The 14,824-nt window shown below is 43.1% G+C and overlaps 1 protein-coding gene across 1 annotated transcript in view; it reads left to right on the forward strand.

Moving 5' to 3' along the window:
• The window catches only part of SIN3B (SIN3 transcription regulator family member B), a 131,561-nt gene that overhangs the window by 78,730 nt on the left and 38,007 nt on the right, over positions 1–14,824 (forward strand). The window contains exons 13-14 of the mRNA XM_082260991.1: positions 2,455–2,638; positions 13,300–13,897. Of these exons, the coding sequence (XP_082117117.1) occupies positions 2,455–2,638; positions 13,300–13,897 (782 nt within the window). The remainder of the gene's footprint in view (positions 1–2,454; positions 2,639–13,299; positions 13,898–14,824) is intronic.

Below are 14,824 nucleotides of genomic sequence, written 5' to 3' on the forward strand. Positions count from 1 at the left end.
AGTTTTGCCATGCTTTTTCCATTTTTGGATGATGGAGTGAACAATACTCTGTGAGATGGTCAAAGCTTGGGATATTTTTTTATAACCTAACCCTGCTTTAAACTTCTCCACAACTTTATCCCTGACCTGTCTGGTGTGTTCCTTGGCCTTCATGATGCTATTCGTTCACTAAGGTTCTCTAACAAACCTCTGAGGGCTTTACAATACAGCTGTATTTATACTGATATTAAATTACACACCAGTGGACTCTATTTACTAATTAGGTGACTTTTGAAGGCAATTGGTTCCACTAGATTTTATTTAGAGGTAGCCAAGTAAAGGGGGCTAAATACAAATGCACGCCACACTTTTCAAATATTTATTTGTAAAAAATGTAAAAAACATTTATCATTTTCCTTCCACTTAACAATTATGTGCCACTTTGTGTTGGTCTGTCACAAAAAAATCACAGTAAAATATATTTACATTTTTGGTTGTAACAAAATGTGGAAAATTTTAAGGGGTATGAATACTTTTTGAATGCACTGTATAATGCACCCTGCCCTGTGCACTCCCATTTACTTCCCCATCCTCACTTGCAGGTCACCTCTCCATCTCCAAAGTATAATGCACTCTGCCCTGTGCACTCCCTCACTCCCATTTACTTCCCCATCCCCACTCGCAGGTCACCTCTCCGACTCCAAAGTATAATACACCCTGCCCTGTGCACTCCCTCACTCTCCTTTACTTCCCCATCCTCACTTTTAGCCTGACATTACAGCCAATAGAGTTAACAGTTTTTTTTTTTTTTTTTTAAATATATTTTAAGGTTGCGCTTCTGTTTGCCAAAAAGCAATATTTTTGTTTGTTTATGAAACTTAGTTTTATTTATAAAGACGTTCTAAACACAACAGCTTAATTTGTGTCTATAGTGCATGTTCAAACCCTAAGAGCCGGTTCACACTCTTGCGAGTGCGGCGATCGCATGTAATATCGGAGCGCACTGCTCCTTCATTACATGCGATCGGATGTGTGGTGCGAATTCATCCATACACTTTGTATGGCTGAAATTCGCACTGCACCCGCACAAAAGACGCACAGGACCCTTTTTTTCCAGCCGCATCAGGATCGGATCGCACAGTGGTTCACACTTGTGCGATCCGATCCTGTGCGAACTGTCAGATCGCACTGCGATATGCGATCAAACTGGGGGTGTCGTTAAACTTTAATTGACACCCCCTGCGTATCGCATATGGCAGTGTGAACTGCCAGATGTGCGTTTGTGATGCGGGAACAGGCTGTGAATTCGCAGCCTTCCCGCATCGCACAAGTGTGAACCGGGACTAAAGCAGAGTTCACCCGTTTATTGATGCTCTTTGCAACACAATGCCTACCCGCAGGACAGTCTGTAGTGTTGTTTTTTTATTTCTAAATACTTTATTTTTCTGTACGAAGGCTGCACTTCTGGTCCCAGCTGCCTAGGCGATTTTGTCATTTGGCGATTCGTCATCTATCAATGCGTCGTCTATCCCAGGAGTCTTCAGACCGCACTTGCCTTCCTTTCAGGTTCTGTGTTGATTGGCCATTTGGCATAACAATGGGGCGGAAACTGCTGCTGCTGCCATTGTTATGGCAACCTGTAAACAACACAGTGTGCCATACTGTGTCCCTACTAAGCAGGTGCGAGATTGGGAGGTGCATGCTGGGTAGCCAGCCCGCGCATGGTCTCAGAAGCAAGTAGGAGCGGGCTTCAGATGCCCACGCTGGTAATGTTTGCTGCCTGTCTGCTGGGATCCTATGCTGAATGTCATATTTAAAAGTAGGAAGAAGAAATACTGTACACTTATAACAGTATCTTATTTATATTGTGCAAATAAAGAGAATCATGAGGATGCTTTTTGGAGAAAACTGCCAAGGAGTCTGGAGCTCTGCTTTATCACCATAAGTAATAACATGCTATTCAATTTTTACTCCAGGAGTCAGGAGTATATAATAGGTTTGGAAATGCTTCTCTAACGCATTACAATTTAACTAAACCCATTCAATTTTAGTCGACTCAATGAAAATTGGAATTGATTTTCGTCATAGATTTATATACATATCTGATTTTTACTTTTGCTTTAGTTTTCCTTACTGAAAACATGCAGCTGACAAAAACTATAACAAAAATATTTTCAATTAAATTAACGATACCAAATGTTTGTACTTTTTTACTTTTTTTTTTTTTTTTTTTACATGTACCCCTAGTGGGTAATCTCAATTTTTAAATGACGAAGTATATTTGTTTTGCTTAGATCGATCTAAAATATTGTTAGCATTTTGCTTGCCCTGTAGTTTATAACCTGTACTTACTATGACAAAAATATTTCCAGGGGGCACTCGTACCGTTGCTTGAAAATGTACCCACCTTCTGATTAAAAATCTGTTTGCAAAGGTTTGTTTAACACTGTTTTATTTTTCCATTCCCTGCTGCAGATTAAAAGCAAAAGAAGAGGAGTGGAGAGAAGCTCAGCAAGGATTTAATAAAACTTGGCGAGAACAGTACGAGAGAGCATACTTAAAATCTCTAGATCACCAGGCTGTTAACTTTAAGCAGAATGACACCAAGGCTCTTCGATCAAAGAGTCTGCTAAATGAAATTGAGAGTGTCTATGATGAGGTAGGTGGTATAGTCTGAGTAAGAAGTCACGTGTTTAAATTGTTTTTTTAAAGGTTTTAAGAGAATCATAAAAGGCATGCACATCATCTTCTTGATGAAGAAGATTTTGTTGTCAAAAAATCCCCTACAGGTAAAAAGACACGTTTTTTTGGAAACTGTTCTGCATATTTATTCCTTTGTTCAGGAGAGTTTGCTGTTTGTTTTATCGTGTCTTTTCTTAAACTATTTCCTGAAAAGTAAGTTTAGCCTTTATGGTGCCCATGTAGTGCTTTCTCAGTGTTGTATTGTGCCTGCAGTTTCTTCATCCCTTTTAAAATAGATGAATCTGAGACAAATCTCTTTCCAAAAATCAAGGCAATAACACAAACAGCAGACGTCTTCCTTAGATTATGCAGCAGCTTGGTGGGTGTGTTTTAATGCCCAGCTGGCACATATATGCACCTTGCTGTTCTGGGCTGAGGGCAAACTTCGACTACTGTCTGTTTTTTTTCTTTTTTTTTTTTATTGGGAGCAGGATGGGCACTGCATCATGAGACTGCTGTGACACCCAGTGACAGTGATCGCATGATCGGGAAGCCAGCCTCTGCCTCCTGTCCAGAAAGCCTTAAAGGGCTGGCTGGAGCTGGCAGCATGGGGAATGGGAAATTTTTATATGTACATAATCTCTATTCAGCGGCTTTATGTTTAATCACATGTTTGTAACATGGGTCTGCTTTAAAAACACAGATGTGTTGCTTCCCTTGCTATTTTTGCAGAGACAAATTATAGTAAAGCTGACCATAATCTGAATTGAATTTAGGCGAATTCAGCAGGAATTTGTTCTGTTGACACCTACCAACTCAACAAGTCTATTTTCTGAGCAACTTCTTTCAAAGGAGCCAGAATGGAAATTTCTGACCAAACATCACCTGCATCCAATCAGTTGCAGGCACTGTTCAGGTATTGTTGCTGCGATTACTGACCATAAAAGCCACACTATATAGGAAAATTACGGCACGGAATAGCCTATTGCACGCGGAGAGCTTCCACCCCTGACCTTTGGTCCCGGGTATTCCAACAGGGAAGTATCTCAGGGCCCAGGGAAATTGTTTGGACCCTGCTGATAGGTTTCGCAAGAGAGGATAGAAAAATAGATGGCTCAATGGGCCTATAAACGGGCCACTGAGTCTAATAGGAAAGAGCTACTATTCAAATCTCGAAAGAAGGTACAGGGGCGGTGACAAGGAGGTCCGTCTATGTTTTCAATACACAGAATTGGCAAACAAAGTTAGAGAGACATGCATTAATCCTTGCTGACTAGTGATCCAACAATAAGTAAATTTATTCCCAGTTCTCCAAAAATTGTATATAGAAAAGCTAACTCATTAAGGGATCTGCTGGTACATAGTGACCTACAGTGGAAACCCCCTAAAAGACAGGAATGTGGGAATGCAGAGATGTGGAATGTGCAATTTTTGCTCGTATATGGTGGAGGGTGATAGGGGTTGGTGTTGTCGATGGGAAGGACCCTCTAGTGCAATCAACAAGTGACATGTGACACCTTGGGAGTAGTCTATGTAATCTCATGCACCTGTGGGTACTTCTATGTTCGGGAGACCATCCGGACGATTCGCAAATAATTGCTGGATCATATTTATGAGATTGAAACATACCACCTAAAGGTTCCAATTGCACGCCATGTGTGTTTACAACACAATAGAGATCCGAAATGTCTGAGCTGTTGGGCGATTGAAGTGGTCCCAAATAATAAAAGGGGAGGTGACTTTAAGCGCCTTGTTTTACAACGCGATCAAGGGGGATTTGGGAATTGGAGGTGACAAAACCACCTGGCCTCAATGATAGTCTAAGTTTCACTTCTCTTTTGCCTTAACCGATTCATGAATTTTTTTTTTTTTTTTTATGTAGAGAGAGGATGTAATATATACGTATAATAGTAAGGAATACCTGAAATTATGTGTGTTCCCCCATTCACATACCTATAATATTCCACCGATACTATGACTGGGTAAGGTAAATCAGATGAAATCTGCTGACAGGGCTGAGCATTATGAATAGAACTGCAAATTTCCAATGTTTTGAGATAAAGGGGATAAAAATGCAGCTCTGATGACATCTAGTGGAGAGCCCTGGAATTATGACTCCTTGGATGTTTGCCCTATGTCTGTGCCTTATGTCTATGGCTGAGAGAGGGAAATGATGGATGCAGATAACGTCACGGCGCTGCCCACATCGGTGTGGGCGGCGCCTTGTCTTCATGACGCATCGCACATGCTCGATAGTGTCGGCTTCAGCCATTTTGCTGGGTATAGCCCAGATATAAACAGGAAGTGATTCTGCGATTGAAGCAGTAACCTCTAAAGCAGCCGATAAACCCAACAAAACTGGTCAGGCTTAGTTCACAGCCCAGCCACCTGCTCCAATGGCCATGTGGACTCTTGGAACCTGAAATATGGTGGATCCTCCCAGGGATAATGATACTTTGTGAGTGCTATTGTACCCATATAAATCGGGAACATCCATATACAGCCAGCATGGATATAAGAAAATGTCCTTATCTAATGGAATCAGTGCTGTGATTTGGGACTTGGATATATTGACTGTGCTTTTTTATGCAAGGACTAAAGCTGCACGATTAATCATTAGAAAATCATGATCTCGATTCACCCCCTCACGATCTTAAAACTGCGTGTCCTCAATTCTTTCAGAGCTGTTCTCTGCTCACTCACAGCTATCAAAAAAAAAAAAAGAGCCTCCAATGTTTATCAACATTAAGGCTGCTAGAGAACGATAAACACAATGCTTTACAATGTATCATTTCGTTCTTTTAGATCAAAGGAGTGAACTTCCATCGGTAAGTGAGGGTAGTTTTACTTCTAAGACTATGGCCCCTTTCACACGGGTGATATACGGACATAATGCATGTGAATGGGATTGCGGATGTCAGCGGATGACCATCCGCTGACATCCGATTTGCATCCTTTCAGTTCTGTTCCGTTTCTTGGAACTGAGCAGAACCCTATTTTTTCTTCCGTTTAAAAAAACAGAACGGACGCAAAATCGGATGTCAGCGGTGTCATCCGCTGACATCCACAATCCCATAGACATACATTATGTCCGTATATCATCCGCAAACGGATGGGATGATATGCGGACATACGGACCGGATGACACAAATGTCATCCGTGTCCGTGAGAAAAATAAAAAAAGTGCCGCAGTGGAGGAAAAAAACTGAGCGGCCGTGTGAAAGAAGCTTAAGCCTTTTTCTGACACTTGTTTCTTACAAGTTAAAATCAGTATTTTTTTGCTAGAAAATTACTTAGAACCCCCAAACATTTATTTATTTATTTATTTTTTTACAGAGACCCTGGAGAATAAAATGGTGATCGTTGTAATATTTTATGTCATACTGTATTTGCGCAGAAGTCTTTTAAACATTTTTTTTTTTGGGGAAAAAATACACTTTAATTAAAAAAAAAAAAAAATTAAACAGTAAAGTTAGCCCAATTTTTTTGTATAATGTAAAAGATATTACGCCGAGAATCTCGAGAGAATCGTGATCTTTATTCTAAGCAAAACTTTTCTGATTCTCATTTTATCAAGAATCGTGCAGCTCTAATAAGGACATACACGATTCAATACTGTACATGCTGATATGCTGAGTATACAGTGATATATCTCTTTGAAGCTTGTTCACAGTTCCTGTGAGGGAAGGACTGTATTACATGTGGGGGTTCACGCACTGTACATGTGACCTCCTCTAGACCAGGAACAAAAAGCTACATCCAGCTAGAATAGGAATACACCGTTGTGAGGGAGGTGAGGAGTCACGAATTCCTATTAAAAATTCTTACATTTATCAATTCACCTCCTCTAGGTGTTGTAATCCACAACCACAAACCTAATATCTTTTCTGTGCAACATTGCAATTTATCAGTCAGTATGATTGGACTGTGCACATCTGCTTCATCAGAAGTGATAAGGAAATCCATCCACACCAGTTGATTCAGGGGCTGCAATTTCTTTGCTATGCCTCGCTGGATGTGGCTCCACTGTTGGCGCGAATGTCGGTGTCGGCAGTGGTCGTTCGGCGTATACTTTAGCTAAAATGCCGGTCTGCGGATCAGACTTCCAAAAAATCCTCTACCTTTTCAAGGTGATCGCCTGTTTGGGGCTACCCTTGATGACATTATAAAAGGTCTTACAAGGGGGTAAGAGTGCCTTTCTCCAAAAGGCTAACAAGGGTAAGGAACCCCGTTTGTAGACTGGGTCCCTCCTTTTCCTTCCTTTTTCCCTCCTTTTCAACTTTTTTTTTTTTTTTTTGCCCCTCAAGGTCAAGTGATGAGGGATCAAAGGCCTTCAAGCCCTCGGGTGGATCCAAGCGACCCTGGTCTGGCAAACAGAAATTGGGTTTCTCCTGGGTGGGGGGGCGTCTTTGCCGGTACCCGGACCTGTGGCTATCATGGATACAAGACCAGTGGGTACACAAGGTCATATGGTCGGGTTGCAAGATCGAATCTCGATCCATCCCTCCGGTAAGGTTCTTCCCTTCCAATGTGCGACTGTCCCCGAATCGCTTACAGGCTCTCTTTGGGGCGGTGCAGGACATGTTACAACAAGGAGTAATGGTTCTGAATTCGGAACGTTTTCAGGCTTTTATTCAAACTTGTTTACGGTCCCCAGGAAGAAAGGCAAGGTGCATGTAATCCTGGACCTAAAGGCACTGAATTGTTTTGTGTGGGTTCAAAAATTCAAAATGGAATCCGCACGGGGGTGGCTTCCCTACATCAGGGGGATTTCCTGGCCTCATTAGACATCAAAGATGCCCACCTCCACGTCCCAATATGTGCAGAACATCAACAGTTTCTGCGTTTTGCCGTGGGAGAGGATCACTATCAGTTTATGGCGTTATTTGGTCTCGCCTCTATTCCTCGGGTCTTCACAAACGTTTTGGCGTTGTTACGCCAGCGGGGGATATTGATCCTGGGTTACCTGGATGATCTACTTCTCTGTGCAGAGTCTCCCATGGCGCTGGGGACAAACTTGGAGATCACCATGAGAACTCTAGAGGAGTTTGAGTGGATTCTGAACCTTCAGAAGACGTCCCTGGTCCCTTTCATGAGACTGGATTATCTGGGCCTGACTTTGGATTCATCCTCAGCCAGGGTGTTTCTTCCTCCGGACAAACTTCAAAATATCCAGGCTGCGATTCAGCTATTGCTGTCCAGCAAATGGTCGTCCTTTCGGAATTGTATGAGAGTTCTGAGACTGATGGCGTCGCCCTTCGAGGCGGTACCTTTCGCTCAATTTCATCTGAGAATACTCCAGAAGGAAATTCTTCTCAAATGGAACAAAGATCCAAGTTCTCTGGACACTCAGGTTCAAATGAGCCAGATGACCAGGGGGTCCCTGTTATGGTGTCTTCGGCCCCCGACGCTCAAACAAGGAAAATACTTCCTCCCCATTTATTGGACAGTGATCACCACAGATGCCAGTCTGTCCGGGTGGGGAGGGTTTTCTTGGCAAGTTTTCTGCTCAAGGTGTCTGATCCCTGGAAGAATCCAGGTTATCGATCAATGTTCTGGAGCTGAGGGCGATCAGGCTCTGTCAAGTTCACTGGACGGATAACCTTCAGGGCTGTCCAGTGCGCATTCAATCGGACAATGCCACGGCCGTGGCTTATATCAATCACCAAGGGGGCACCAGAAGTGTCCTTGCGGCCTTGGAGGTGGCAGGCATCCTTCGGTGGGCGGAACGCTTTGTTCCAGCTCTCTCCACTGTTCACATTCCAGGAGTGGAAAATTGGCAGGCCGGATTACCTCAGTCGGCAGACCTTGGCTCCAGGGGAATGGTCTCTCCATCCGGAGGTGTTCCAGCAGCTGTGCCTTTGTTGGGGCACTCCAGATGTAGATCTGTTGGCGTCTCGGATCAACAGGAAAGTGCAGAGGTTTGTGGCCCGCGCTCGGGACCCTCTGGCAGACGCCACAGATGTGCTGGTGACTCCATGGGGTCAGTATCAGCTGATGTATGCCTTTCCTCCTCAAGTTGAAGCCAAAACTTCTTTGCAGGATCGAGGCAGAATTCATCTTTGTGGCTCCAGACTGGCCTCTCCGAGCTTGGTACGCCGACCTGGTGAGGCTAGTCGCAGATGTTCTTTGTAGACTTTCTCTCAGGGAGAATCTACTGTCTCAAGAAGCAATCTTCCATCCTGCTTTACAGTCGCTGGCTTTGACGGCTTGGCTATTGAAAGCCAGGTGCTGAAGGACAGTGGATTGTCTGCTTCTGTGATTCCCACTCTACTTAAAGCGAGAAAAGCGACTTCTAGAAAGATCTATCATTGCATCGCTCTTACTCGGTGGCTCGGATCTTGGCTTTTCTTCAGCGGGGAGTTGATCATAAAATTGGCCTTGAGTACTATATCAATGGTCAGGTTTCAGCCTTGGCGATTTTCTTCCAAAGGCCACTAGCGTCCCATTCCCTGGTGCGTAGCTTTATCCAGGGGGTGCGACACTTGGCTCCTCCTGTGCGACCTCTGTTGCCACCTCGGGATCTTAATTTGGTGCTGTTTGTTCTCCAGAATCCTCCCTTTGAAAATATTCTGGAGATTCCCCTGCTTACCTTATCTTATTAAGGTGGCCTTCTTGGTGGCTATTACTTCTGTGCGCAGGATGTTGGAACTGGCGGCGTTGTCGTGTCGTTCTCCCTATCTGGTGGTTCACAAGGATAAAGTGGTGCTTCGTCCGGATTCGTCCTTTCTTCCGAAGGTAGTTTCCATTTAAATGAGGACATTGTGTTACCCTCCTTGTGTCCTAAGGAATTTGCACTGCATACTTTGGATGTAGTTCAGGCAATTGGGGTGTTCTTGGCGACTACTGAGTCTTGGAATGTCAGATTCGCTCTTTGTTCTTATGGATGGACCAAAGAAAGGGCTGCCTGCGTCTGCTGCGACTATTTCCAGATGGATCCGACGGTTGTGCAGGCTTATTCAAATAAGGGTCAGGTTCCTCCTTTCCCTGTTAAGGCGCATTCTACTCGGGCGCTTAGTGCTTCCTGGGCCTTTCACCATTAGGCATCTGTGGTTCAGGTTTGCAAGGCGGCTTCCTTGTCATCTGTTCATACCTTCAAAGTTTTATAAGGTGGATGTGCTGGCATCTGCAGATTCCTCCTTTGGCTGCAAATTTTTGCATGCTGTCATTTAAAGGTGTTTAATGTTTTTCAGGTGGGTCTCATCTTGTCGTTCTGATGAGTCATATGTTGCCTGGTTGGCTGTGGTTCAGCATTGGGGAATTATTTTCTGCTGTTCCCACCCCCATGTTTTATGGCACTACTTTGGGACGTCCCTAATGCTATGAAGAACAGAGACTGCGTCCGTCAATGAATGATGGAGAAAAATAGATTTTTGTCTTACCGCAAAATCCTTTTCTCTGAAGTTCATTGACGGACACCCACCCTTTTATTTTGAGTTGGGTTGGTATTGTTTTTCTCTGACACTGCTTTGTTACAAAACTGACATCCTATAGCAGAGAGAAAGGGATATATACCCCCTGGGACTGCCCATAGGCATAGGCGTCTTTTTTTTTTTTTTTTCTGCCTAGTGTTCTACTCCTGTAGGGGGCAGTATAACCCTACTGTTATGAAAAACAGAGGCTGCGTCCATCAATGAACTTCAGAGACAAGGATTTTACGGTAAGACCCCCCCCCCCAATCTGGCTACAGGGTTGAGTCGTTCAAACCTTGTAGGAGTTTTTGTTTTTTTGTGCCCTAGGCAGTAACATGAAGGTACACCTCGTGTACAGGTGAAGGTGAAACTCCTATATAAAATAGATTCATTGCACACAGAGCGATACATTTCAGGCATTTCTTACTTTTAATTTTGATAAATATGGCTTACAGCTAGAGAAAACCCCAAATTCTCAGAAAATGTGAATATTGTGAAAAAGTTCAATTTTGTGGACGCATAGGGGTTGATTTACTAAAACTAAAGAATGCTAAATCTGGTGCAGCTGTGCATGGTAACCAATCGGCTTCCAGGATTTTTTTGCAAAAACTTAATTTAACACATTGAAGTTAGAAGCTAATTGGCTACCACGCACAACTGCACCAGATTTTTCACTCTTCAGTTTTAGTACATCCGACCCATGGTGTCACACTCTAATCAACAAATTAACTCCAAACACCTGTAAAGGTTTCCTGAGCCTTTAAATAGTTTCTCAGTCTGGTTCCAAAGGTTACACAATCATGGGGAAGACTGCTGAATTGACAGTTGCCCAGAAGACAGTCATTGACACCCTCCACAAGGAGGGTAAGTCACAAAAGGTCATTGCTAAAGAGGTTTGGAAGAGTTGAGTAGAAGGAAAAGGTGTGGTAGAAAAATGTGCAGAAGCAACAGGGATAACCGCAGCCCTGAGAGAATTGTAAAGCAAAGGCCATTCAATAACTTGGAGATCTACAAGGAGTGGACTACGGCAGGTGTCAGTGTTTCAACAGCCACTACACACGGACGTATCCAGGACATGGGCTACAACTGTTGCATTCCTTGTATCAAGCCACTCCTGAACCAGAGTCCACGTCGGAAGCATCTTTCCTGGGTTAAGGAGAAAAAGGACTGGACTCTTGCTCAGTGGTCCAAAGTCCTCTTTTCAGATGAAAGTACATTTTACATTTAATTTGGAAATCAAGGTTCCAGAGTCTGAAGGAAGAGTGGAGAAGTAGAGAATCCAAGTTGCATGAGGTCACAGTCAGTGATGATTTGGGGCGCCATGTCATCTACTGGTGTTGGTCCACTGCGTTTTATCAAGTCCAAAGTCAGTGCAGCCCTCTACCAGGAAATTCTAGAGCACTTAATGCTTCCCTCTGCTGACCATCTTTATGGAGATGCAGATTTAATTTTCCAGCAGGATTTGACACCTGCCCACACACTGCCAAAAGTACCAATACCTGCTTTAACCATTTAAGCCCAGGAAGATTTTACCCCCTTCCTGGCCAGGGCCTATTTTGGGATTCGGCACTGCGTGACTTTAACGGACAATTGCGCGGTCGTGCGACGCTGTACCTAAACTAATTTGACGTCCTTTTTTTCCCACAAACAGAGCTTTCTTTTGGTGGTATTTGATCACCTGTGCAATTTTTTTGATCATGCGCTATAAACAAAAAAAGAGAGCGTAAATTTTGCAATAATAATATTTTTCACATTTTTTTATATGAAATTCCCAAAAAAAAAAGTAAAAATCTAATTTTTTTAACATTTTAGGCCAATTTGTTTTATGCTACATATGTTTGGTAAAATAAATCGCAAAAAGCGTATTTTGATTGGTTTGCACAAAAGTTATTGCGTTTACTAACTAAGGGAAAGATTTTTGTTGTTTTTTTTTTTTTTTTAACGAGTAGTGGCGGCGATCTGCGATTTTTTTATTTTTTTTATTTTTGCGGGACTGCGACATTGGGGCGGACAGATCGGACCCTTGACTGACATTTTTGACAGTTTTGGGGTTACCAGTGACATTACTGCAGTAATCAGTTCTATACATATACACTGTTACTGTAAAAATTACACTGGCAGTGAAGGAGTTAACTTTATTGGAGAGGGAGGGGTTAAGTGTGTCCCTAGGGGCGTGTTTCTAACTGTGATTGACTGTGACTACTAGTTTAAGAACAGAGATCAACGGTCCTACATAGTAGAACCGTGTGATCTCCATTCTTACACAGGGAAGAATGACAGGCGGCTTTGTTTACATTAGCCGCCTGCCTTTCTTCCGGTGTAACGGAAGATCGCGAGTGCCCGGCGGGGTCCGTGACTGTGCGGGAGCAGGAGCGCGCCTCCGGCGGTGCGCGCTCGATCCCTAGAGCCTCACAGGCTAGCGACGTAGACCTATGTCGCTTTGCCTGTGAGGGGCTGACCGCCACAGTAAATAGTCGTGCGGCGGTCGGCAAGCGGTTAATGATCATGGTATAGCTGTGCTTGATTGGCCAGCAAACTCGCCTGATCTAAACCCCATACAGACTCTGTGGGGTATTGTCAAGAGGAAGATGGGACACCACACCCATCAATGCAGATGAGCATAACACCTCAGCAGTGCCACAGGCTGAGCGCCTCAATGCCATGCCACATTGATGCAGTAATTCATTCAAAAGGAGCGCCGACCAAGTATTGAGTGCATACTATACTGTATATGGACATACTCTTCGATAAGCCATCATTCCTTTTTTTTTATTGGTCTTGTGTAATATCCTTATTTTCTGATATACTGAATTTTGGGTTTTCACTAGGTGTAAACCATAATCCTCAAAATTAAAAAGAACAAAATGCTTGAAATATCACTCTGCGTGTAATGAATTTCACTTATTGAACTGAATTACCAAAATAAATTAACTTTTTTTTTAATGATATTCACATTTTTTGAGATGCACCAGTAAATTTACATATCTCTATTCACTAAAAATTCCAGCAGTATCTAAATGTTGTGTTTTGAGATTACAGTATTATACGTAAATTGTGCCTTTTGAGCTGATACCTTAGTAACAGCAGACATCTATGCCTTATTTTGGTGACCTTCTGCTGAAAGCACCTTGCTTGAGGTACCAGAAGGTAATCGTTCAACAGCATTATCTCGTCTCATAGCTTTCATACAAAAAACTTTAATACTATTTTATGTCTCTTGTGACAGCACCAGGAACAACATCCTGATGGAAGGCCAAACGCATCCAGTGGGCCACATCTCATTTATACCTATGAGGACTGGCAGATTCTGGAAGATGCTGCATCACTGGTTAGCTACTACGTAAAAAGACAACCTGCTATTCAGAAGGAAGATAAAGACACTATCCGGCAAATCTTGCATCAGTTTATCCCTGAACTGTTTTTCTCCTCTTCCTCTTCTACTTTTCAGTCCTTACTTGGCTCCAACACTGAGGATACTCCTACAGAGACAGTCCCAGACCCTTCTGTAACAGAACTTCCTGAGCGCCGCAGAAAAGCAGCAAATGCTGGAGTGCCTCAGGAACCCACTACCCCAACACGCTCTCCCCCAGAACCACCTCCTAAGACAACAGAGGAAATGTACAGCTTGCTCTTTGCTAATAATAACTGGTATTTCTTTCTTCGGCTTCACCACACACTGTGCTCTCGCCTCCTGAGGATCTATCGGCAGGCGCAGATCCAATTGCACGAGTATAGGACTGAAAAAGAGCGTGAAAAACTGCTGTGTGAGGGCAGAAAAGAAAAGTCCAATGGACCTGCCATGGAGCTCCGACTCAAGCAACCCAGTGAGCATTACAATTATTTCCAATGTATCAGGTTTACTTCATTGTGAGGTGACCATTTCTTTGTTTTTGCTTTGAGCAGTTCATGCAAGTTTTGTGTGGGGGGAAAAAAGTCCTCCTCTCTTGAGGTCTTCTCTGTCTTGCTTTGGTAAACGGTAAGCTTCAACTAGCAATACAGAAGATATAGAATGTATACATTTTGTAAAATTATTTAAAATTTTAAAGTAAAAAAAAAAAAAATAGAAGTTGATATTGACACAAAGCTATTTGTCTGGCTGTTATGTTGATACGCTGTGACCCAGAAAAAGTAAGCAGGCCAGGATTTCTGATTCTTTCTCTGGGTTTCATTCGCTCAGTTTTGCAGACAGGTAACTAGCAGTTCCCATCTTTCTCTCAGGACAGGTTTACTTTAAGCCTCAGTTCACATAGGAGTGACTTGTTATGCAATTTGACAGGTCAAATCGCATGACAAGTTGCATCCTATTGCAGCCAATCGCACTGTTCGAATTGGTGCAACACTGACTTTGCGGTGCAGCATCGATTTGAAATGGTAGTTCATGCACTACTTTTGGCGATTTCCGGTGCGAATTGAGTATACATCTAGGCATGAAGCTGCACAGATGACTTCCAAGTCAGCTCACACTATAAGTGGTGACGGACGTTTTACCACAGTGTAAAATGTCTGTCACTGCAGGGGACACACAGAAAACAATTGTTTCCTATGTGTCCCACTCACACTGCAACATAGCTTAGTGCTGTGCTAAAATGGCAGACATGTTGCATTGTATCGCAGCGCACTGGCCCGAATCGCAGTTCAACATCAGGCAGTGCAGCACATTGCACTGCCCGACATTGCAGTGTATGAAGTGTAAGTTTTGTACACTTCACATAAAGTTTATTTAAAACAAAAAAAAGGAAGCCACTTGGTGC

Source organism: Pelophylax lessonae, assembly GCF_965119305.1.
Source record: "Pelophylax lessonae genome assembly, chromosome: 1".
NCBI lineage: Eukaryota > Metazoa > Chordata > Amphibia > Anura > Ranidae > Pelophylax > Pelophylax lessonae.